Genomic DNA, 26,744 nt, shown 5'->3' with positions numbered 1-26,744 from the left:
TGTCTCTGTGTGTGTGCGCTGTGAGTGTATTGGGTCGCACATTCTGCTCTGTAAATGGGAGACCGAACACGGGAAGAAAAAGTACAAGAGGTCATTCAGGGCGGGAGTTGCATCATCCATTCTTTCCTGCTTTCTCTCACAGCGTTGACAGGCAGATGGGTCTCCGGAAGTGACAACTCAGAAGAGCAATTAGGAGCACACAGCAACCACAGCTCTCTCAAGTACAGCCATCATTTAAACATGTAAAATATTAGTCTTCTAACATGTCTTGGATCGATTATGAATTAGAAAATTGGCTGTAAAGAGCCATCAGAACTATGACTAGAGTATGCATGCATATTGTCAAACCACCTGCTCTGTATCTGCCACTAGAAAAGCAACTATGTAAAACTCTTAGTATGTAGCTGCTTGCTGAATACAAATACCTATGTACATATGTTCATGTGCACTAGATAGAAAGTAGAGCGAGTAGAGAGGTAGAAAAGAAGAGATGGGAAGTAAAACAAACAGGTAATCACAAACAAAAAGCTGCACACTTTCATGCCTTTGACTTAAATTCTCTGTGCAATTTGCATATATGAGCTTTAGAAGTCAAAACGTTGGCAGACAAGAAAAGAAGGTAGGAGTTACAACCACACACAGACAACGTAGTAGGCACAACAAGTAAGAAGAAGTCGACACTCTTAACAATACTATAACTAAAATATTGATCTGCTGTTTAAAGAGCCAGTTCACTGATTTCCAACCTCAGTCCTATCATGCTATTATGGGGAGCTAATGCCATTATGGTCGGAAAAAAATGCAATTTGGCTCTGTGCCTTTGAAGGACGCTGTCCGCTTCTCCAATGGGCCCTGGGAAAACCTCCCCCATCTGGCGGAGGTCAGGGAGTTTGCTAAACTACACTTCCTCAATCTAGGACGCCCGCCTCCAATGTCATGTCTCGTTCAAAATCGTCAGGTTTAAAATGTAGACTGCAGACCCGAAGATTTTTTAGACCGGTGTATTCTCGTCGTATTTCGGATTCCTTACCGCTCTGAGCCATTGCCTGCAGTGAAAACAGTAGTATTTCACTCCAGATTCTCTCACTGGGCCGTTCCTTTCAGAGGGAGGGGCGCAATGCACTCTGGGTGTTGTAGGAATGTAGAATGGGCGAAACCACGAGCTGTTTGTACAACCTCCTCAACAAATATTATTGCTTCTATCGATTACAGAGAACACCGGCTTTGACTGATGGTGGGTTTTTCCAGGGGCGGATTGCTCCTCCTGCGACTCATTATGATCTGCTTTGACAGTTTTGTGCTTATTCCACCAAAGGGAGGAAGCAGTCACCAGTTCAAAGGGTCAAGGACCAATAAATCTCTGGTATATAAATAAAGTCTATTTAAAAGTCCATGTAACAAATAGCTCTCCTTGAGTTTGTGCTTTTTAAGCATTAGAATGTCCATTGAAACATCCAAAGATAAGTAGTTCAAATGTAATAATCCACAATTTAAATCCTGTTTAAAATAGCACTTTGTGATATCTGACAGTGACTTTAAAGCACGGCAATAAAGTTAGAGCACCCGGCAACTCGGAGAGATTTGTGCTCCAATCAGAAGTCAGTATCATCAGTCAATGAGGGCACCAGTAATCTGGTCTGTTAATCCCCCTATAATGGCATCCAAGCTTCAGATTAGCTTACCTTCACTGAAGATTTAATTCCCAGATCCAACGCTGCGGTACTCACTGAGGTGAATTTGCCAAATGACCTCATGGAATTACTGTCTCTTGCCAAATAATGTACCAGACTTGATATTATTATTATATAAGTCAACAGTGGGGCGGGAGCTTCTGTTCGAGCACATGACAAACACATTCAAATAGTACAAAGGAGGGGTAAAAATGTGCTTTTAAAATTGTTTTGCGAAGTCTCAAACTCCTGATTTATGTTCAGAACTGATGACTCTGAAATGAGTAATAAAACAGGTTGATTTAGCTGCACCAGGTTTTTCTCTGCTGGAGAAGCTCACTGCGCGTCTGTCTCTGCTGCCCACCTGTCGAACCGAGAACCAAACAGCTCAAATCTCTCTCCGCGCTGGCTCCTTTACAGAGTTTGTGCTAATAAATATCTCTGCCCAAAGTTACCTTCAAAGTTGGAGCCTCTAAAGTAGGCTAGGTTGTTCAAAACAGGCCAGGACACAGGTGTGAGTGTGTGTGTGTGTAAGAGACAGAGACGGAAAGAGGGAGGTTTGTGTGTGTTCATGGCATCAGTTAAAGATGATTTAAGGTTCTAAAGTGACCCCTAGTGGACGTTTGGTAGCACTGCAGGACCATTTATTCAATACTTTATATTCTCTCTTGATTATGTGAGGATTAACTTGATTATAGTTTTTTGTTTCTCATGTGACAAACCAATTACTGTGACCATTTTGAAGATAGTAGATTTGGTTTTCCAAATGAGGGACTATTTTACTCTGAAAAGGAGGCTACTAACAACACTTTGAAGTGACGACAGAGCTCAACCAGAAGTCTCAGATGTTTGTACAAAGGGATGCAAGGCTGAGCGGACAGGCCTCACCTTCATGCTACAGGCCAGCTCCATCAGTTTCTTTGCGTTCTCCTCAGAGCGATACCTCTTCGGGACCGGGACACGAAAGAACTTGAGAGCGCCCTCGAAGTCTGCTTGGATCAGATCGTCTTTAGATGTCTGAGGAAAAAGAAGGATGAGAAGTACAGTACAGTGAGAATTAAAGTACATTTTAAAGTTAACAAGATTAAGTCAAGGCCTAGTATGTGGCTGACCGCATGAGGTCAATGTGTTACAAGGACTGTCCTTATGAGGCCGATGACAACGTGTTTGGCAGCAGGTGCGCACTGCGGACGTAGGTGAGGACAGCTGAGGAGCAGCCTCCCCGAACAAAGTATCCAGAGCCGTATAGACAGAGAGTCGCATCAGTGGAGGTCCAATATGCTCAATGATCCGCCATTACGATGTCGCAACTCTCTCTCTCTCTATGGCTGTGAAAGCACCATCACTCACTCACTTAGTCACATACAGACCCGTGTGTAGGGCTGACCCCGGCGGTCAGCCAACAATAAGCATGAGATGAAAGTATTGTTGGGGCCAAACTAACCTTCAAAAGCACAGTGGGATACCATGCATGTGTGTACGAGGGATGCAACAATTAGAGATTTTGATGGTACGATTATCGTCTGAGAAATAATCACGGTTTCACGACTACTACGCGTTCATGAATTTCAAAACATTACTAATGTATAAAATCATATGAATTCTTTAGAAATTTTAATGTGTTTTTTATAATATAAGATTAACTTTATTGATCATTATTGGTCATCCATGCCTATTTTTTAGTGATCTATTTTTAATAATCAATCTAATCTTACATGTGGGGTGGGACAATCCTGACTATAACTGTTGTTTGTTTGAAGTGTTAGTAAAAACATCTCTAATGCAGTGTTATTATTATTATTATGATTAATAACTAAAATGCAATTCTTTAATTGTGCTGAAGGTCTACAAGCTCCTGATGTTATGTTACAGAGTTTTACACCTGGTATATTAACCTACAATGCCAATAGGAAGCAACATTAAACGGTCTGCAAGCAGTTGCTCTGAAAGCACAACTTTCACCCCTGTAAGTGATACGTTTATATTTATTCCCTACCTACTCAATGTTTCAGCATTATACGTATTGTAGTATCACGCAGTAAATATATTAAGCATGTAGTGCTGGGTGGTGACCCCGCAGACATCAAGTTTGATGTGTTTGACACTTTGGCTGCAACTTTTTTTCCAGCAGGTTTTGCAGACGGGGGATCCGTCATCTTGAATAACTCTCTGCTCTTATTGGTGTACCCGAAATGCCCCCCACACTGCCGACTTCACTCGTTACTTCGGTGGATGCAAAGCTTTGCTTCTCGGTCAGCCATAGTGAAGCTAATGTAGCCTCTGTCTCTTGATGAAATAATGTACCGGCCCCTTATTTGAGAGTAAGAACAAAAACTAGCTGAGACTTAACGATTAAATCAGCATGACAGTTTAAAACGTGGTTAATAATGAAACCGGCTAAGTGCTGCATCCCAAGTGTTTACAGTGTGGTCTGTGCATTTGTGTATGAGTGTGTGTGTGAGAGTATTCCTATTTGTGTGGACTCACTTACCTTCAGAAGTGCCAGAGCTACATTGAAGATCACACTGATGCCCTGAAAATACAGACACATTTTCAGACTCATGTTGCTTTGAGAAACTAGTACGTTCAAATGTATAATCTATTTAGGAATGGATGTGACATGTGCATGTTTTGTTGTAAATGGACACACATTGCTCAGTAATGACAAAAACCCACAGACCCAGGTTAATTCAAATGAAATAGAGAAACATCTTAGGTAGATAGAGAACACAATGAAACCCATTATTTCAGTGCTGCAGTCGATGCTTGCAGTATTCTCTACCAGCTTTGCATATTTATATCAGCACAGTTTCTCCTTCTCTTCCTCGGCTCTGTCAGACTTTCTGGGGAGGACTGAAAAAAACACAGAGTAGGGTTTCACCCAGAGGATGTTCAGGATGTGGCTGACCTACTCGAAGACGTGGAGAGACACTTGACTTGGACACAGCGAGCTGAAAGGTCAGTATTCACTTTAGTTAGAGGTCGTGTGTGTGTGCGTGTGTGTGTGTGATTTGTAGCAGATTTTGCTCTCTGTAGTCGGGTCCGTCCATCATTTCCCGAAACTTGAACATTCTCCCAGTTCCTGCGGTTGTGATGCATCACAAAAGCATCGGGGTGCCATTCATCACCATAGCGATTGTATTACTCAGGTGAAGAATGGGACATGGTTTTAACTAGATGAAGAGCTTCACACTGAGGCCAGAAAGACTTTTTTTGTTTCATCAGACTTAAAAGTCCTCCCCCTGGTCTGAGTCACTCTGGTGGAAACATTTTTGTCTTTGGCTGAACAGCAGCTCCTGTTCGAACTTTTTTGACGTCATGCTTCTCACTTACAAACTTCATTCTTCTGATTTAAGTTTGTTTGCATGTCTAAAATGTAGTTTCTCTTTATCAGTGTGGGAAAATGTGCGTAAACAAAGAGCAAAAATAAATAAACTTAATTGGTAAAAACTGGAAATTGAATCTGCAAAACAACTAAATATATATAAATATATTTCCCCCCTTTTTTTGAAAGTAAGTGCGAATTGCAGCCAGTTAAGTTGCCTTGTGTCTTGCAGTACCAACCTCACACAGTAGCAGGTCGATGATATGGAAGACCATGTAAAGAGGGAACTTGGCTGTGAAGAGGGTGAGGAACCACTGAGAGGCGTACATGTGAGCCTCCAGGCCCACATTCAGGAAATGGTTGTACAGGTCTGGTAAATATTCCTGTTTGAGACAGAGAGGAGGAGGAGGATACAATGAATAAACACACAGCATGTGGGGAAGGAATGATGACAGAAAAGAAGTAAAATAGAGAGAGCAAAAGTAGCAATTGAAGGTAAACAGTCTGATTATGTGAGTGGAGACAACCGCTGCAATTGTATACATTCATTAAAAGCATTTCAGGAATGAACACACATACCTGCATGAGTCTCTCAAGTTGGAAGAACTTGCAATGCAGATCTTCAAAGTTCTGCTTGAAAAGGTCCCTGAGCCCGTAATCGAACATGATCTTGACCAGCACACTGAACGCTTGCTCCTCTGGCATCTGAAGAAGAAGAAATAGTGATAGAATAATTAGCATATGCGGCTAACATGATAAACCTTTTACATCACAGCTTTCCCATTTAAAGTGATAATCTTGACGTTCCCAGTTTTTTTCTATTTGGCGGCACCTTATGGCAATAAAAGGCTATTGTCTCTTTCCTTTTTAGAATGTTTGCCTTCATCTGAGTGTCAAATTTGTTTCTTTTTCTTTGGATTATCACTTATTGTTGAAGTTGTATCTGTAGTCATCAATCTTTTCTTTGTTTGTTCAGCCATAGTAGATTACTGTTTACTCACAACACTTGCAGAGAGCGGAAAAGCAGCCGCTTAGCTCCGCCTACCCTCTCTGGCAGACCAACCACTGCTGGCTGATGGAAAACGTGTCACTAACTGGGCGCCGCTTGTGATTTCTTTCCTGAATGTCGCCACAGACACCCAGTCCATAATAATACTATATACTGCCAATGCAAAGGCTTTCATCAGTGGGCCATAGCCTCAATCACCTTTGTGTTACCTCATTCGGTGACAGAAAGTGACTTTAGAGACATTTATTTAAATGAAAATACTCAAGATTATCAGTTTAAATATATGTTAATAACTTTTTAAAACTGTGTTACACTTTGCACACATCTCCTCTAGTCTATAAGCTTCTCAGAAGACATTGAAATCGTTGGTCCACAAGGGGGCGGTGTTGACCTGAGCCTGAACTGAAGGATTGCTCAAATGGAAGCCCCTCTACAGTGGCTGATGCACACAAACATCTCTTAAAATTTTTATACAAAATAAAATGTCAGTGTCCCACAGATGCCGCCCTGCACGTGTAAATCTTCCTCAAACTGTTTTTGTGCGGTTACAGATCATATCCTACGTGGAGCACGCTTCAGACAAGGCTCAGCGAGATCCAAAAGAAGCCAGGCCGATCCTCCCGCATTGCACAATGTCATAAAAGATACAGATGTCAAATGAAAACAAAACAGTCCCTCTGAGCTCTTGAAATTGTTTGAAAGGCAGGATTTTTTTTTTTTTGTCGGACCCCTCTGATATGCGAACTCACGTGCAGCAGCAGCACAGCAGCCAGGAAGGATTGTCCCTGGCAGTAGCCAATCTCCTCGTCGTAAACAGAGTAGGCCTGAAGGAGAGGACGGAGAGAGACACGTTAGAAAATATGTTTGAGAGGGAGGCCAAAAAAAAGGAAGAGAGATGATGATAAAACACTTGTGAAACATCCGTGGGTGGTAGTTGTCCAGATACTTTTACATTTAAGTCACTCATACATTAGTGCCTACTTCAATCATGTGATTCATGTGCTCTATAAAGCACCAGATGCTGCAGTCTCTTTACTGTTTTAAACCAAGATTTTAAGGCTACGTTAATTGCTATTTACGATGTATGTAATGTCATGCGACGTGAAGAGGGAGAAACAGCAGACAACTAATTCAATATAAAAACAGGTTGTCGGTAATTTGAGCGAAAAGACAAAAATATTTTTCCTTAGGATTTGGAAAAACAGCCCAGGGCTCGTTCAGCTGCAGTAAATACTGAATGTGTTTTGGACAGGCAGTGAGTAAGATGCCCGTAAGCCTGAAGCTACCCTGGAAGCTAAACACAGCTTTAAATTAAACAGAAAAGAAAATCGAGGAGGAGTTGGGAAATAACACACAAATGTTAATATAATCACTGAATCAGTCACATTAAATTTGGATAAATATTTTGTTCTTGGACCTCAGAGCAGACTTATTTGGGTGCAGTGCACTTGGATTAAGAGAGTAATATCTTCACTGTCTGCAGTAAGTCTTAAGAGCTTAAAAGCATCTTTCCCACTGGTCAAAAAGCCAGCTAACACCCGGCTTTTTTGCTTAGTGGGAAAGGCTACAATCGGCATTCAGACCCGAGTCAAATGACTCTGCAGTAGACCTGGGTAATTATCGCCTCGACTCCGATCAGCATTGATGGGAACACAAAACCGGAGTCGACACACTAATCTCCGCCCCCTTTCCGGTGCGATACTATGCTCCGTCGGTAAGTTCTGCGACTCCTTGTCATCTCAGCTACAAATTCCGCCCATCTCTGTCCGAGCAGCGCTCGAACATCGTTCCAAATTTTGACGGTGCCGAGTTTAATAAACAGACTGAATGAGTAATAGATACAATAAAGACCGAACCGCAATAACATCTTCACTGTTTACTAACCCTGTTTTCAGACGGTGACGCAGCACAAAAGAGACCAACAGGAGTATACTCCAGTGGCAATGGGAAAAGAGACAATCAACATCTATAAGTGGGTCTTCCCGGGTCTGAAAAACCCACATCAACGTGCTAATTTCAGTGGGAAAGGGTGTAATAGATTCGGGAATGATATGCAGGGAGGGATGGAAAGAAAGGAAATAAGAACGTGAGCAGAGGCTAAAAAAAGGGAAAGAAAAAGGACCCAGAAAGAGAAATGGCAGGGTTGGAGAGAGATGTTGGTGCAGGTGAAATTGAGTAAATATAAGTGAAGCAATATTGTTTGGAAAAAGTGCTGTAGTGGCCTAGTGAGCTACAAACACAAATAATGAGGAAAAAGCCCAAACGAACAAAGTGCCGATCAATCCACACACACAGAAAAATGGGGGGGCCCGCTGAATTATTCAAACGCACCTGAGGAGGTGCTTGTCTGGGAGGAGATGGATGCCCTCACCTGAGCTATACATAATGAATGTAGTGAACGATGCAGCCGGACCACTTATATGTGCGCACGTCTCCACTGTAAAGGCACGTGTTCATCCTCATGAGAGGAAAACACCGGCAGGGTCACGATCAATAAGCATTTTGCGACAACTTCCTCAAGTTTGTGTAGAAGTGCGTGAGCACAGCAGAGTGTGTGCGCACGGCATTATCGAAGGGTGTGAGGGATTTTTTCGATTTGGAACTTGTTGCCTTTCTAGCAGGCGGGTGGACTGTTGTGAACTCGCTGAACCACCCAGAAACAGAGCTAATTAACGATCAGGGCCCCTTAGCTCCGACAGCTCTCACTACTGCTCCACTAACTTTATCATCAGACCTACTGTATAGCCAGTCATTAGCAGAGTAATTACACTCTATTGTAGGGAAATGTGACTCGGCAGCACATGCAGATTGCTATTATTTCCAAGTAGTTCTAGCGCTGAACATGCCTGCTTAAGAAAAAGAGCCATTGTTTGTGTCTCAACGGGATAACTGAAGGAAGACAAACAATGTCCAGTTACTGTTTTCTATATACAGTATCGCCCTTGGTAGTCAAGAGGTTATGAATGTATGTCAGGGTCACAGTGTTTGTAATATATCCCCCAAAAACACTGCAGACGGGTTGTACTGTATTACTTCCTGTCGTTGTAACCCAGCTGTCTACTACAGGAGAAAACTGGTTTGCCTTTGCCAGTACAACGAGTGTAAGCAGGTAATTATACCTTTTTTTAAATCGTATTTCACCCTGTCATTTCGTTTATATTCAATTCTACCTCTAAAAGTTGTATGGATTATTAGTATATTTGTTAAAGATACCCACTAATCTGACTGTTTTTCCTGTTTGTTATAGTCATGTCATCATAGACTGTACAAAGGCTGGATGACATGACAGCTCCCTTAAAGTGAAACCAAAACATGTCGAGTCGACTACAATAAGAGACATTGTAGCGGTTTTGGCAAGAAGCAGAAGTAGCCGTTGTAAGAGTTACAAAGTTACAAATCTTGCTTTTTTTCTGCCTCTGTAATGGCCCTGTGTTGAATTGGAAATTGGAATTCTTCTTGCAAGTGTGTGTGTCCCACCCATAGACTGTATAAAAAGATGGACGACATGACAGCTCCCTAAAAGTGAAGCCAAAACATCTCTATTGCCCCCTGCTGACTGGCTGCAGTATAGGTCATAAAGCCCGCCTCCTCCATGTTAACAGGTGGGACATGAGTCAAACTATAAAATCAAAATACACGCTCGAAATTTTTTTCTTAAACATGGTTTCTGTCATTATAGCTAGTTATTATCATGCTGATTTACGTCCAGGTGTTCATTTTTCTGACAAGTTTATTTTTAATTAGTTATTTGAGGCTGTCAAAATGATGATTGACAGCTTTGTTGACAAATTAGGCTCCTGCAGCCGATCAGTTCCGGGTGAGCAGAGTGGAGGACGATCCGCGAGTGGAAACTTAACTAAAACAATCACTACAGTCATTGAAGTTTCCATACCTGTGAACTTTAACCTCAGACCAACAAAGAGAAGCTATTCTGCTGTTAAACACGCCGGCATGCGGGATCCTTGCTGTTTTTTCGGTAAGTTAAGTGTGTGTTTGGGTTAGCGGAAGTGGCTACCGCCACTTCACTCGCCGAGCTCTACTGCGCAGTCTCTGGCTCCGTATGACGTCACCATCGCAAGATGGCAGTGCCTATCGCAGGGGCTATTTTGGCATCAATTACGTACAATGGCAGCAGATGGAGACGCGTTGTCCATCTATATATACAGTCATTGGTCCCACCTTGCAGATCTTGTACAGGGAGTCTTGCCCATCTCCTCCAGTGTCTTTGAAGTAGTCATGAGCTGGGAAAGTCCTGTTGATGTCCCTGGTGATGGCGCTGTCCTGAGGCGACTCCTTAATGACAGAGAAGGGAGGGGCAGACAGAAAGGTGGGTAAGTGTTGATAGTGTGCCACAGAGAGAGATTAAGTCATTAAAGATTTCACAACACGTTTTACTAGAAAAGTACTGGGGATTAATTCCATAGAGGCCCAGCAGTGGTCAGTGTTCACATTGGTTGTGATTTATAGTATGGGGCAGAATGAATTACAGGCGGCACAGAGTGTTCTCTTCTACAGTACAGACTGTACACATCTCCCTGTCTCTGTACATTTCTGTTCTAATTTTAATCCATTTAGAACATGAATGCAAGCAAATATTATTCAAGCTTAGATAAATAATAAAATAAGAACATTGACGGAAAAACTGACATCATGTGATGTGTTTGCAGTGAAACAAATAACATTCCTACATTCTGTTACTTCCAGATGTAGGACTAAAAAAGTGAAAGTCATTGACTACAATGAAATATAATGTTCTGTAAATCTGATATATTATCATACTTCAGGCTGATATCACCAAGGAGGTAATTTCATAGAGAAACTACCAGAGGCTGAACAACTGAACTGTAATATCAGGCTGATAAGAAAGTGTTTGCTTTCATCATAAAACATTTTACCACCACCAATCTGAACTGTAACAGAGTAAATCAACGTTAAGACCTTGTGTCTGGAGGGCAGGATAGGCGGATGACTAACACGCAGAGCAGGAGATGTGAGGAGGTGTGAATAAAAATGTTCCTTAACAGGAAAAGAGCTATCAGCACCATAACTTGAGAAATCCAGGGTGTTGTTTTGCTGTGCGTGTGCACCTTGTTTAGCTGTACAAAACTGATGTGATCTTGTTTGCCATGAATCGTGCCCCTGGCAGAAAAACACAAGACTTTTACAGCCATGCTTGTGCAGTAGAGTGAGGCTGTCGCTGTGTATTATGAAAAGGGCAGGATTACAGCAGACTTCTGTTTTCAATGAGGTGGATGCTCATTTCTGATACCACATCTTTTAAGTTGTGTTGACAAACTGTAAACCCATTTTTAATTAAATGTAGTCTCTACCTTCTAAACAATGCAATACATGCTAAATGCTAATGTCAGAATGATGCTACCATGCTTTAAATTACAATGCAAACATGCTGATGCTAAGCTAGTATACATTTACGTTGTTTACCACACTATTTAAGTTAGCTTATTAGGACCTAACACAGAGAAGTTATTAAGCTAACTGTGCATAGACATAGTCATGCTTTGAGCTAAATGCTAATGATGCTTCCATGTTCACTATGACAATGCTAACATACTTATGCTAAGCTAGTATACCTTTTAAGTTAATTTCCACACTATTAAAGTTAGCTTATAAAGACTTAACATGAATAATTTACTTAGCTAACTGTACCTAGACATAGTCATGATTTAAACTAAATGCTAATGTCAGCATAATGCTACCATGTTCACTATGACAATGCTAACATAATGATGCTGCACTAGAATACTGCTTATGTTGTTCACCACACTATACAGTATAAATCAGCGTGTTTGGACTCGACAAAAATAAGTTACTAAACTAACTGTACTTGAACATAGTCATGCTTTTAGCTAATGTGAGCATGATGCTAACATGCTACTAAGCTAGTTAATTCTTATGTTGTTTGCCAAACTATTTAAATTAGCTTAATAGGACTTAACACGAAGCTAAGCTAAGAATTTACTTAGCTAATGTGAGCATGATGCTAACATGCTACTATGCTGTTATTAAGCTAGTTAATCCTTATGTTGTTTGCCAAACTATTTAAGTTAGCTTAATAGGATTTAACACTAAGCTAAGCTAAGAATTTACTTAGCTAATGTGAGCATGATGCTAACATGCTACTATGCTGATACTAAGCTAGTTAATCCTTATGTTGTTTGCCAAACTATTTAAGTTAGCTTAATAGGACTTAACACGAAGCTAAGCTAAGAATTTACTTAGCTAATGTGAGCATGATGCTAACACGCTACTATGCTGATACTAAGCTAGTTAATCCTTATGTTGTTTGCCAAACTATTTAAGTTAGCTTAATAGGATTTAACACTAAGCTAAGCTAAGAATTTACTTAGCTAATGTGAGCATGATGCTAACATGCTACTATGCTGATACTAAGCTAGCTAATCCCTATGTTGTTTGCCAAACTATTTAAGTTAGCTTAATAGGACTTAACACTAAGAATTGACTTAGCTTGGACAAATTAACACTTTGCCCTTTTAACAGTGATAGAAAAAGTCAGAGTGGCACAAAAATGATACGAATCATCCTGACAGAGTTATGAATGTTTTGTCATATGGTATTCATCAGACCAACATTTCAATCCACAGAGCTAAACTGTTCACATTGCTAAAAAAAAAAACAGTATGAGAACACAAGAACAGAAGAGACTGTTCAAGTTCAGGATACATCGGTACAAGTACAGAGGCAGGAACATAACCCCAACTGCATATAGTACATAAACAAGCCCAGGGCAACATACTTCTCTGGGATATCCCTCCACTGTGATGACAGAGCACAACACAGTGGGAAAACCACACAGGCAAGGCAAAATATTAAAAAGACAAATAAATCTGATTGAAAAGAGCTGTGACACTGTTTACAGAAAGAAGTTCGTACATTTTAAGCAAAGTAAATGTACAGATGATATATATACATATATATATATATATATACAGACACACAGAGATCAGTAGCTACTCCAAACTGGAGACTAAACTAGAAAAAAGATTAATCACCCCCTCACTTCATTATTGATGATCAGTGTATTTGGAACAAACAGCCTCTAAATTAGTAATGTTACTCTAAGACACAGAGGGCATAACATGACAAATCAAATACACATTTATAGATGCCATCATGGCATCCTGTGCCTTTCACAAAGTCACATGTGCGGGACTGGAGCTTACCATTAATCCCTGCAGGGGCTTAAAATCCCTATTATTAAAGCCATCCTTCCACCCTGTGGTCAAAGTAGATATAAATTAAAGCGATATACCTCACAAATCCCCTAATTGTGATCACTAGTGCTTTTGAAATCTCTCTTTTTTTGTAGCTAATTAGGCCTTCATGGTATTTCTGCTCGTGTTCCCATGAAGTCCCTCCCTCTAGTTTCTATTCTAACTCCCACAGAGGAAGAGAGAGAAACAAATGTAATTCCAGTACAAGAAGAAATGCAGGAAGAAAGGAATGATAAAACAAAGTGAGCTAATGGGGATAAGAGACCAACAACAGACGGCTTTTTTTAAAGGCCATTCCACAACATCTACCACACCCTATACTATGTGTGTGTGTGAAGGCAGTCAACTGGACTAGATGTTTACGGAACTTCGAGTAATGTTGATTGTTAGGCTTATTTGGTCAGAGAAAGATCTGTTCCATGGTAGTAAGAGAGTAAAAAATACCTGCTTAACTGATCTGAGATCACTAATATTGATTATCTAGACACCAAAACAGTTTTCTTGCTTCTTTTAAGAGTCTTTCTACCACAGTCTCTGTTGAATTCTTATTCACATGAGCTAAAACCATTAGTTGTTTTATCGATTAGTCGAGCAACAGAAAAATCTTTTCTGTTATGACTTCTGTCCAAGGAGGTTTCTGTGCCGGCTATTTTTAGGTTTGTTTATTTGTCAGCGATTTTATGGACAATCTACTGGCCCCGTTTTCTTTGAACTTGGAGGGTGCTTCTCACAAATGCATGTTAAGTGTGCAAGCAGCTCCAGTCATGTAGTCATGTTTTAAGGCATAAAATGCTCTGCTTAAGATAATTGGTTTGTTCTGCTAAACAAATTTAATTACCTTGTAAAAATCCTCCTAAGGCATCTCCTTCTTCTCCCTCAATAAAAATTCCCAAATCTGCAAAGTCCCCGCCCATTATGCAAATTTCCAACCCATTCTATTGCAAAAACAAAACATTGTTTAGTGGCAACTTGTTGAAACCTAGCTAGCTTGAAATGTAGTCATTAGTAGTAGTGACATTAATTTTAATAAGTAGTGAGTTTGTAAAAATTGTGATGACGGTTACAGCTGGCTCTTGCTCATCGCCGAAGTGGTTGCCATAGTTTACACATAATGATATACACAGCGTCACCCCGTCAATTAACGGGATTGGCTCCTTAGGTTTGTGACATCACAAACCTGCCAACCTGAAAACGTGTTGTTCAGCCTGTCCTTGGTACACTGCAGTTTAAAAACAGACAGGCCCAGCCATGGAGATGACTGCTTATGTTGTCCCTGATATGTCTTGTAACACACGGAACACACCACATGGAGATGTTTACAAGGTTAAACTCTTGATTTTCACTGGAGGGGGTCTTTAACTCTTCATTTAGGTGCGACCAAATTTGATATCATTCTTATAGTTTTGGAAACATGTCCAGACATAGGGTTGTTGTTCTTTTAGATTTGCTTATCATAGAAGAGACTATTGTCCTTGGCTGAGGTCTGCACTCTCCGAGCGTTAGTTTATCAGTAAAACTCTTGAAGAATTATATATTTTCCTGACTTTCAGATTTTAAAATCAAAGGATCTGCTGCTTGTTTTGTCATATCTAATTGTCAACCCAGTGCTTTTGGCTGTTGGTCAGATAAAACAGGACATTTGTAGATATATTTTTAACATCATCAACAAGTTTAAACTTCAGCCTCTATAAAAGGTACACACAGGCCATACAGATGTCGGTTAATTCACAGCCAAAGTAATTGGTATTGATGCCATTTAGATCACAAAGACGGAGCTACTGCGTCCAGTGTGAAGGGCTCATTACATTGGGCTACAGTCTCTCAGTGGATGATAAGGATCCATGTTTGTACAAGCACCACTTAGCCATACTTATCTGAAGTGCTGAGAGCATGTACAAAGACCTCTGACATAATGGCCAATTAGCTTCCTCTTTGACCGTCCGTCTGTTCAGTTAAAGTTAGTTTGGAATGAGGGTAGCGTGAGAGGGGAGAGAAAACATATCCAGTGTGTCAGAATAGTGGACGGAAGTGTGAGAGAGAGTTAAAACAATAAAGAGAAAGACAAAGAGAGGGAAAAGAAAGAAGATGCTAAATAAATAAATATAATGTAGTCTTAGGCGACAGCAGTTAATCAATGTAGACTTTGAAGTATGACAGGTGAGGCGGCATCACATAAGGAACCGGGGCTAAGGTGAGCTTTGAAAGAGTAACTGATTGCGGAACTTTAGCCAGGTGGAGGTTAGCCTAGCTTAGCATAAAGAGGCAAGGGGGACAGCGAGCCTGGCTTCAGCACCTCTAGGCACTCATACAAATTTTGGGTAACAACATCGCGTTGATGACAATTCTCCAGGAAGCAGCTGTGCACATTTGATGTTAGCCACTGCTAATTAGGGAGCTTTACTCCCCCCCCCCATCTCTTCCAACACTTATGCTAAGCTAATTGCTGGAACATAATACTTTGGCAATAGGATGTCTCCCATTTGTAGTATTCAAAGATCTCTTCAAATAGTCACTAAATGAGTTCAACACTCCGAAGGTTCTCTTTATTCTTTATTACAACCAAGCCACCGGCATCAGCTACAGCTAATCACACTGAGTCTCTATTTAAGGGACATAACAAACATTATGATTGTTTCTTAGCAACTTAACTTAAGGGCAAAAACTGAATGAGAGTCGATGGACAAAACATGTCCTTCTTCTTAAGGACAAACAATAAAAGTCTAGGCTGGGGATAGGCCAAAAATGGCAAAGCCACAGTGTGTGTGTGTGTAGTTGTATGCGTGTGTGTGTCTAAAGCTAGGAATAAAGTACCGGAGCAGGGCTTCCGTGGGAAGGCTGTGTAGCTAGCCTTCTATTGTTTATGTCCCTGATTTTCTCTGACTCAACACAATAGCTGACATGTCATTCTGTTATTCTTTCTTTATTCCGAAAGGACCCTGCTGGGATGCCAAGAGAACATGGGCTGATATTTATCAAGCTTGATACAAACCTTGCTCCTCAACCTGAACAACCCAGAGAGCCACACTTGGTTTATGTCACTGGAATCAGATTAATAGAGGAAACAATTAATGTGAAAGTAATGTTAATGCTTTCAAAGCCTCCTTACAAATAAATAAGTAAAGTTAATAAAGCAAATACTAATGAGTTCAATTCAGCGATTCTAACAATAATCTGTAATCAACAGAGGACACAAACGAGCAACCCATAGCTCTTTTTTCCTCACCTTAGCATCATCCATCATTAAATCTTAATCATCCGTCTCATGCCCTACTTTCTGTGCCATTTGTGCACTGAATACTGCTTCAGCACAAGCAGAGCACGCAAAATATGTCTCTGATCAGACATGGCAGACAGGGAAAGGAGCGATGTAAATCGAAATGAAAACACCATAAACTACAAAAATTGCCCAAACTACAATGACCTACATTCTCATGTGGTATTATTTTCCACTAACATTTCTCACTGCGGCTTCGCCAGCATTACGTTTAAGCTGAGAGTCTGCCTGCACAAATATGGTGCTGCTGTATCACAGTCCAGTTACCGCAAGTATTTATTTTCATCCGTAATGTGCTACACCAAAACAAACCTGATTTGGCAAATGGGGAAGAATTCTGTGTGAATGTTATCTTTCTTTCTCATCAACTAGACTACTTGATCTTTAACCAGCGGTACTTAGCAAGCCTTCTGTCTGATGCAAGTAAATATAACTTTTTGATGTTTCTCACAACTAAAACAGCTGATCACACGGCTGTGTTAAATACTTGTCTGTGATTGGTTAATTACAGCCTTCCAAGGTCTGTTATTTCTCGATAACAGACTGTTGCTATGAAGAACAGACCGTTGCTAGGGATGCAGCTCTTCTCAAACAATCCAGAGTAATCATATCAATCTGCCGAAAGAAGTCCGGTAAATGAAAAAGAGTGAAAAAAAGAAACGAAAACAGCCGAGAGAAAGCAATAAAGGTTATAAGGTATAAAACTGAAGGCTACGACAGAGAGATCTACAAAGCTGAAGACGGCACATGAAGTAAACATTAAACAGAAAACAGTACAGGACATGGCGGTGTTTAAAGACGGTGAATGGAAAAGAAAATGTAAACAGACTCTGACAGTGACGAGAAAGAAAACCTCAATCAGGTGCTGCTCTGATTCATGTCCTGTTCAACTGGTCTTACTTCACCATCAGTGGAAATGTTTCCATTTAATGTGAGTGGAAACTGCTAGGTTAGCTCATTTTAATGTGAGTAATAACAGCTAGCTTAGCTTATTTTAATGTGAGTAATAACAGCTAGCTTAGCTTATTTTAATGTGAGTAATAACAGCTAGCTTAGCTCATTTTAATGTGAGTAATATTAGCTAGGTTAGCTCATTTTAATTTGAGTAATAATGGCTAGGTTAGCTCATTTTAATGTGAGTAATATTAGCTTGGTTAGCTCATTTTAAGGTGAGTAATAACAGCTAGCTTAGCTCATTTTAATGTGAGTAATATTAGCTAGGTTAGCTCATTTTAATTTGAGTAATAATGGCTAGGTTAGCTCATTTTAATGTGAGTAATATTAGCTTGGTTAGCTCATTTTCATGTGAGTAATAACAGCTAGGTTAGCTCATTTTAATGTGAGTAATATTAGCTTGGTTAGCTTATTTTAATGTGAGTAATAACAGCCAGGTTAGCTCATTTTAATGTGAGTAATATTAGCTTGGTTAGCTCATTTTAATGTGAGTAATAACAGCTAGCTTAGCTAATTTTAATGTTGGTAAAAACAACTATCTTAGCTAATTTTAATGTGAGTAAGAACAGCTAGCTTAGCTAATTTTAATGTTGGTAAAAACAACTAGCTTAGCTAATTTTAATGTGAGTAAAAGAGCTAGCTTAGCTTATTTTCATGTGAGAAAAAACGGCTAGGTTAGCTCATTTTAATGTGAGTAATATTAGCTTGGTTAGCTCATTTTAATGTGAGTAATAACAGCTAGCTTAGCTAATTTTAATGTTGGTAAAAACAGCTAGCTTAGCTCATTTTAATGTGAGTAAGAACAGCTAGCTTAGCTAATTTTAATGTTGGTAAAAACAACTAGCTTAGCTAATTTTAATGTGAGTAAAACAGCTAGCTTAGCTTATTTTCATGTGAGAAAAAAAGGCTAGCTTAGCTCATTTTAAAAAGGCTAGTGGTTGCTATGGATGGATAAACAGAAAACAGAAATATAATCATTTTTAAATTAATAAAATAATTTCTAAATCAATATTTTGAGTCAAATTATTGATTTCATAAGTAAATAGCTGTGTATTTAGCAGAATCATGTATAGTGAGCAGGTTGTTATCGTGGAGGAACCCCTTCAGGGTGAGATAAGAACTGCTCACCCTGTTTCCATTTCAGTGATAACAAACTGCTCACTATACATTATCCCTTGCGTAATATCTCTGTGAGGGTGTAGAAACCGACAGTGCACACATACATCCAAAAGTAATTAGTGCAAGTAAATACGTCGAGATAACATCACATTTATTTAATCCGTACAGATACACAACATGTACATTTGATAATACCATATAGGCTTAAAACCTACAAAGCATCATGTAATGAAAAATCTCTTATGTGTCACAGGGACTCACTTTCAGGATAGCAAAATTAAACATGTTTGACCATTTGCATCATCCCAACATTCTCAATCAATATCAGCTCACATCTTACAAACACCTTATATTACACGGGTTGTAATGATCTAAGACTTTAATGGCTGCATTTACTCATTCTGAAACTTTAAAATGAGCCATTGTCCGCTGTGAGCCACTTGTTCCTGTCCAGGATGAATGCTGAAGAGTGCCTTTTGGGACGTGTCCAGACCCACTTGTTACAGTGGTCGGTCTGATTTTAATGGGATAATTATCTGCTCCTTCAGAACAGCTGGGTCATGAGTAAGCCATTAGTGGGGGTTTGGTGTGGCCTATTTACAGACTTTTGAAAACAAAGAAGAAATACCGATTAAAAGACGGATAAGGAAATACCATTGAGTGGGTGCGGGGTGGTTTTGTGTGTTAAAGTGCACTGTGTGAGGCCGTACTGTACTGCACAATCTCTCCTCTAAGATATAATAACCAACTATTAGTTAGTTTGTTGCTGTTTTTAAACATAAAAATGTTGTAGATAAAAAACGGTTTTATATATCATTTAAACTTTTTTGGTATCTGGATAAAATCTAGATACATTTTTACACTTTTTACACTTAGCCACATAGAGAGATTTTCAATTCAATATCTACATTAGGACTCTGCTTGTTCTCATGTGTAAAGTTGCGATGCGCCTGAAGCAGCAGCCACTCTCTAATGTGTTTGTGAAATGGCCGAGGGGCTGTAATGAAATAACATGACAGTGTATATTATACGCACTCTGTGAACACTATATAGCCAGTAGCTATGGGAAATAGGAACCATTTAATTTTCCTGTTTTCACCTTTTGCATATTTTATTTACACTTTGACAATTACTAATAAAGTAGTAGTAACATCTCTTCTGCTCTCTCATCGCAGAGGGAGACATCCCCCCCTTACAAATGGCGTCCTAAAGCAGCCCAAGTGAGCATACCCCCTCTTGTTCCCTCTAATCCCTCCCAACATGGCACTGCTTTACCACACAGCTACCCACAGAGTGTCGTTCCCCTGAGATCGTGAGAGCCGATTGTTTTCCCAAAGGAAAAAAAAACAGGAATGCGTGTGATCACGTTTTGGCTAAATAATTTCCCAAGACACTTTGCCCTTTATCTTAAACATGTCTGAGAAATGGTACCATTAACTACTGTGGGAAATAATAGCAGTGCTCCGTCCAAGTAAAATATAATAAATCTTCAATAAGACGCAGCTTCAGTCATTTCAAATGGTCAGCATGCTTTTAAACCTACTTCAGAATCAGCAACATTTATCACTTCACAAGTGAACAGACAGAAAGTACAAAAATAAAGTTCTGTTGTTTGACAATCAGACATTCAATACGCCATTTCTGTACACGCCACTTCCAAACAAAAGAAGGTATAAATAGGAAAGATGACAATATTTGGCAATGTTTCACAGATCACAGCTAACATGTGAATCTATCTACAACCACGGCATCATATTCACATACACTCACGAAATACAGTATAAAGACGGAAGTGATGTGCAGCTAATAAAGCAATGAAAGGTGATAACTCTGTTAGCACCCTACTACATCACTGTAAACAGTCCAGTTCAGCCAATGGTCGAACACACGCACTCATACACACTAAAGATGCATGCAAAAGAATTAACAGTTTTGAGTCATGTTTAAGAACAATGATTGCGAATTTGTTGAGGAGCAGCCGACTGAACAGTCACATTTAATAATCGTATGTTGTTTGAATCGAGGCTGGCTAATGTACATTTTCCAGTGTCTTCTGTGTCCTCTTAAAACAGTCGCTTGCCTGTGAATTGAGCCCTCTCTAAATGTAAGGGGAAAATATTTCCCCCACATTTTCATTTGTATATCAAGGCAACAATATATCAACGCACACTAAGAAACAGTCATATTGGTGCACATAAGGCATCACTGAGCCGACACAGTGCAGTGGACCTACGTGGAATTTGAGTACAACCCGCCTGCTCTTTTTTCTAAATCTTCTTATTTTAGATGTTTAGAAAAAAATATAAACTCAGAGTATCTGTTGAACTTTCTTTGGTTGGTTAGATAAAGAATATAAAGCTAGATTATGTGCGCCTAAATAAACTGTGGCACAAGCCTCCATTGAGATCATTTTTGACACAATCCGCACATTTCGATTCATTTCGGCTCCTTATTGGTCGTTAGTTTGTGGTGGGTATCAAGTTGAGAGTGAAAAGAATTCACAAAACTACACATGGCGGCAAGATGGCGGAAACAGACACGTGCATTCACGTAAACACACACATGAAGGTGAGGGGTCAGACCCCTCTTCATGGTGCCTTGCAGAGGTTGGCCTGCTGCCAGAGTGAATGGGCCTTTTGTCTGTTCCGTTTACATGTGATCCTCCTGTGTTGGTGTGTGTGTGTGTGTGTGTGTGTGTGTGTATGTGTGTGTGTGTGTGTGTGTCTCTGTGTGTGTGTGTGTGTGTGTGTGTGGTCACAATACAGCACACACTAAGAGTTTGGGTAAGGTAATTATTTGTAACAATATGTGAAATGTCAGCCGTTTAGAATGCCTCATTACAATATCCTTCTCAGCCCCAAATGGGTAAGCTTTAAAGTTCAAAGGTCGTTCATCTATAAACTAAACTTTTTTTTGCCTTCAATCAAAAGTCTTTATAAAAATCAGCCAAAAGATGTACCAAAATCAGTGAACAGTAAGTGCGAAAATACATCCTTTCTTGGTCTTTCTTTGCCTTGAACACAGTTACAAAAGAGTCACATAATGACAAAAGTGCAATGAAGAATGAATGTAGTAAAAACTCTTTTTTAGATTAACAGTCATACAGCAAAGCTGCGTAGCATCTGATACCATATATTACAAACAGCAGGCTCAAGTGTGAACCCAAGACTCAAAGACGGAACAGTTTGTCCTGTACAACAACATCAATAAATAATGTAAAGTTTTTTTAAGTTCATGGGTGGATGTCTTAATGCTGACAAATCACGATTAGTTCAGTCAATGCTAACAAAAGGTGGAGTGGCTCTGCACCTACGTCATTTCTTTTTGACTGAGTACGCTCAACAGGGAAAACAACAAATACAAGATACATAAACGTTTGCATCAGTTCAAGTGATATTGTTCGGGTAAGAGCAGGTGACATATCTAAGGAGCTTCCGATTTGCAGATCGTCTCAGCGCAGCAGTCAACTGTCCTGTTTGCATTCAACTCAAAATGTGCTGATTATCAGGTCAGACAGCTTTCCCAGATAACTTTTCTTGCAACACTTTGTTGTTTTGGCAAAATAAGTTAAGGACTGGCGTCCAGTAAAAGAAAACTGAAAGATAAAAAAATGTTGTTTAACCTTCACTTCTCCCCCTTCAGTTTATCACCCGTGTCCACACACATTACAGTATGCTGCGTTTCCTTTGCCGTTTTCAAACACCTTGCTGTTCTATTCAGACCTTTCCCTCTTTCAGTGCTCTGCTCGCCTCCCTTTCCCCGTCTTTGCCAGCTGTGGCGTGTGCGCAGAGAGGACGCCTGTGTAACCTCTAAATGCGACAGACACAGCAGTGGCAGATCAACGCCTCCGTCTGTCTCTTTAAAGCACGTTTAAGCTATAAAGAGGAGACATTTTACAGCAATCAAATCAGGCATCTCCTTGAAAAGTTCAAATGGGGTTTCCTCTGTGTGCGTTTCACACATGGCATGTTGTGCCGATTCCTATTTGACTGTGCCCGTATCCATACCCCGACCCTAAGCATCCCTTTTCAACAGAGCCAACGAAAGACTTTTGGGTGTTCCTGACCCCGAAGCCGGTGCCGCTGCGCTGTAAACAGAAGGAGCAGAGGCGTTTGAGGCCCTTCCTGAAGGCAGAGTTGGAGAGGCTGTAGATGAGACAGTTACAGAAGCTGTTGCTAATGGCCAGCCATGTTGTTAGAAATGAGGCTGCGGGGTGGTGGTAGATCCCCGCGCTCTCCAACAGGAAGTAGAGGATGTATGGCAACCAGAGGATGTAAAACACGCTTGTGATACGGAACAGTACCATAGCGTATCGTTTGTCGGGGTATGTTGATGTGGGCTGTTGATACTGCGGTTGGGATGAATAGGGTAACTGTCCTTGTCCTTTCGCGCTGCCGTCCTTGGGCACAGATCCCGCCGTCGATCCTGGGCCCTGCAGTTGTTGGGGTCGGTAGCGCGCGTGGCGCTCGCAGATCTCCCGGGTGTGCTGCCGACAGATCTTGAAGATGTTGGCGTAGGTGAAGCAGACGGTGAGAGCAGCGGGGGCGTAGAGCAGCGCAACGATAAACGTCGTGAAAGCCGGACGAGTCCTCCACTCAACAGCGCACCACTCCACGACATCGCCGTGATAACCGGGTTTCCCCCAGCCGAGGAAAGACGGGAGGAACACCAGAGCAGAGTAGAGCCATATTAGAGCGATGCAGCAGCGCACTCGACAAGGCGTTACCAAGGACGCATAAGTCAAAGGTCGCGTGATGGCGATGTAGCGGTCTACACTCACACACGCCAACGACACCATTGAAACTGATTTCAAAACAGACACCATGTAGCCGAACACCTGGCAGGTGAGTTTGGGGTCGAGGCCCTGGAGGTGATGGAGCAGGGACAAGGAGGGGAACAGGCAGCTGACACCCACCAGCAAATCAGCGTACGCCATAGTCTGGATGAAAGCGCTGGTGGTGTGCTGGCTGAGCAAAGGGGCGCAGTGGAACACGAAAATCACCACCAGGTTCCCGGAGATGATCAGAACAGTGAGGAGGAGGATGATGGAGACTTCCATGAGGCAGGTGGAGAAGGCTTGGGAATAGCCTATCTCAAGCAGGCAGAAGGGAGCAGATAAGTTGGATGGGTCAGCAGAGCTCTGGTTCAGTGGATCCAGGGAGGAATTCATCATCTTGGGCAGAAGAACCTGTCCGAGGGGCCCTTCGAGGGTACGATGAACCGAAGAACCCGGTGCGGTGTCAGGTAGCTGGCTGGTTCTGACAGCAGCTGTACAGATTCAGCTCAAACACAAGCCTCCGTGCTGCGGCTCCACGCTGAGACTGCTGTCGTCTGCCATCTCGAATGCAGGAGGGACAGAAAACGTTGAAGTGGGTGGTTTTCGGCAAAGGTAAAAAACCACCAGCGTAGAAACAGATAAAACGCACAAACAGAAATGTGTGTATTCCTTACTCCGTTATTATTTGTTTCCAGTGAAGCAAAAATCCAAGCCGAAGGCACAAAAATGCAAACAATTCAAAGAAATGTGACTTTGTCGAAAGGAATTCCAGTCCAATCTATGCTTGAAAATCCTCCGCTCCCTATAAAGCCAGAGATGTCTTCAACATCTGCTCCAGCTGCAGACAGCGCAGACTGAAGCTCTCTTATCTGTCCACAGAGTCACAGGCGCAGCTTCCAGTGAAAAGACATTCTTGTGTAAAGCGCCGTATACATAAATAATTTCTTCTTTTTATGTCGTCCTCGTGCCGCTTCTTCGTCTTTTTTCCTCCACTTTCCAGCCGTTCTTCACTCTTCCTTGTCCGCTTCACTTTCCGTCTCGCATTAAGATCCTGCCGTGAGCCGAGAGGATGTAGGCAGCGCGTAGGGTCACTGATCTTTACAACGCGCGCGCACACACACATGTAAACACACCTCAGCTGTTGTTTCTATCCAGAGGAGCAGCGACTATGTCTGGAGTGGAAATGAGGTAGGCAGGCATACCGATGCTGGGAGAACCCCCTGTGTTCTTTTATCCTCCTTTGCTGTCTGTCTTCCACTCTCTCCTGCTCCCTCTGCCTCTCTCTCTACAGAAACAGTGGCACCGAGGCCCCTCCCCTTCCCTGTGGCTCCAACCAATGATCAACTGCTAGGGCACGAGGCTGCCTCCTTCCCCCACACTCTCATCCCTCCCTGTTTTTTTTTCTCTTTTTAGTGCCGGTGTTTCTCAAAATCACCACAAGAATATTCAAACATACGGTTTCACACTGTTAAAATTAGAAACATCCAGCATTAACCCAGCTCTTCTCAAGTCTACTTCAGAGTGTTAACATCTCTGCAGCCTCTCACCTAATTCCCAAAAGGTGGGACATGTGAAGCTCATGGAATCTGAACGTTGTCTTTCCACATTGTCAAAAAGTTAATGCATTTGTTTGCAGAGACACAACAACAGCGTGCAACACAGCACAACGGCAGCAATACTCTTATGATTAATCCGATTCTAATCCAAGGACACAGAGTACATCAGGTCTCCCGATAGCTTTGTGCATCCTAGCATGCTGACACTACTATGCATATACATTAGTCTGTGGCTGTGTCTCAAGTCGGGGGCTGCGTCCTTCGAAGGACGTGGTCTACAGAGGATGGGTCCTTCCTAACCTGTGTAGACCACTAAGGCTGAACTGAAATGACACGGCCTGGTCTACGGAGGATTTCCTGTTTGCGTCAAGTCCCGCCCTTAACAATGCGTCACCAAGCACGGCTCCTGTCGCCTAGCAACAGGTAGCTAGCGGGATAACTAGCTATCATAACTGACTCATGTAACTTGACCTATTATTTTGAAGAGACGCCACAAAGAGCAGCCTCAGCAGGCTTCGGAGAGCTGGCCAATCAGAAGAAAGTGGGCTTGTAGGGGCGGGGTTTCTTAAAGGGACAGAGCTGACTGAGTCGTTTCAGGCAGAGGCTGTATGAGGGCCTGCACAGAGCACCAGTGTGAGAAAAATGAGGAGTTTTGGTGAACTGTAAATCATGCTAAGCGATGAGAGAAATATGAAGCTTGAAATTATCACCATAACCCCCCCTTTAAAGATAATTTGAACATTTGTATCACTAGCTATTCAACTGAGTTGAAACCTTAACATTTAAAAGTGTATTCCTCGGCCGTTTAAGATATTAAACGGATACGTTGGGCCATGAAACATGCACCCGATGGATCCTTCGTGGCCCGGGAAAAGGAGGACGCATTTGTCGGCCACATCAGTAGGAGCCTTCCAAATTGGACAGCCTTTGACGCGTCACTGTGACACAATTGACCTTCAAATACGTCCTTCAAAGGCTGCAGCCCCCGAATTGGGACGCAGTGTGCGTATAATGCTGTAAAAAGGTTCTTATCAGAGTGGATTTTAAATCTGCTCTTATAAATATAAAGTACAGAGACAAGACAGAACCTCTGCTAGTGTCATTGTAAATAGCTCTCTATATTTCCCATCATGCAACTCTTCTGTTCACTGAATAAAACTTAATGCAATAAATCAACTTCAGTCTTTTTTACATTTCTAATCCTCTAATAATAAACTGCAGCAGCATAACAGCGTGAGAGACTGAGAGACAGATTGGAATACATGAAAGCATAGCGCAAGTAATTCAATTTGCGCTCATAGCTGTGTGTAATTAGCAGCTGATTCACTAACACAGCAAGTAATTATGCAATTATCAGCCGGGCCTGCCTTCTAGAGGCGAGATGCAAGCGAAGGAGGAGAGCTGGAAAGGCACAATGGCAGCTCGGATATGGGATCAAAAATTTAGTGGTGCTAAAAATAAGATTCTCTAAGGCTGTATTACTTCTGTGGAATTCATTGCTTTAAGTTCATGTCTGTTTAAAACAACTAGATGGGGGTCATGATGCCTTCAATTCTGAACTAGTCGCATAGTTGAGATAACTTGTTGACCTGGAGTATCATGTGGAAAAGTAAAGACTGCAAAAAATGTAGTGAGGTCGCCATTCACGTTCACATTCACATTCAACAAAGATACGTTTAAAAATAACATCTTACTTAAAATAGCGCACATACTAATTCCTTTTACAATGTAAACCTTGTATAACAATGGTACTTATGTAATGTATAATTACCCTAATGGCCGACTTTCCTCCAGGGTCCTGTCAGAT

General features: G+C 41.3%; 2 protein-coding genes across 3 annotated transcripts in view; both read right to left on the bottom strand.

Moving 5' to 3' along the window:
* The window catches only part of LOC138601852 (rab GTPase-activating protein 1), an 87,583-nt gene that overhangs the window by 21,413 nt on the left and 39,426 nt on the right, over positions 1–26,744 (bottom strand). For both annotated transcript variants that reach the window (XM_069673118.1, XM_069673119.1), the window contains 6 exons: positions 10,184–10,297; positions 6,754–6,828; positions 5,575–5,700; positions 5,235–5,378; positions 4,162–4,203; positions 2,559–2,687 (listed from right to left, as the gene is read on the bottom strand). In XM_069673118.1, coding sequence (XP_069529219.1) covers positions 2,559–2,687; positions 4,162–4,203; positions 5,235–5,378; positions 5,575–5,700; positions 6,754–6,828; positions 10,184–10,297 — 630 coding nt within the window. The remainder of the gene's footprint in view (positions 1–2,558; positions 2,688–4,161; positions 4,204–5,234; positions 5,379–5,574; positions 5,701–6,753; positions 6,829–10,183; positions 10,298–26,744) is intronic.
* On the bottom strand, positions 18,739–23,857 carry LOC138601988 (probable G-protein coupled receptor 21). Its single transcript, XM_069673345.1, has one exon. The coding sequence runs from the start codon at positions 23,775–23,777 to the stop codon at positions 22,560–22,562; it is 1,218 nt and encodes a 405-aa protein (XP_069529446.1). The 5' UTR covers positions 23,778–23,857; the 3' UTR covers positions 18,739–22,559.

The sequence above is a fragment of the Semicossyphus pulcher genome, unplaced genomic scaffold, assembly GCF_022749685.1.
Source record: "Semicossyphus pulcher isolate SPU_LCO1_2020_fin unplaced genomic scaffold, fSemPul1.0.p SCAF_22, whole genome shotgun sequence".
NCBI lineage: Eukaryota > Metazoa > Chordata > Actinopteri > Labriformes > Labridae > Semicossyphus > Semicossyphus pulcher.
This window is presented reverse-complemented; position numbering and strand designations above follow the sequence as displayed.

Excerpts from the sequence above, each read along its gene's own strand:
- LOC138601988 (XM_069673345.1), bottom strand. The coding sequence starts at position 23,777 with ATGATGAATTCCTCCCTGGATCCACTGAACCAGAGCTCTGCTGACCCA.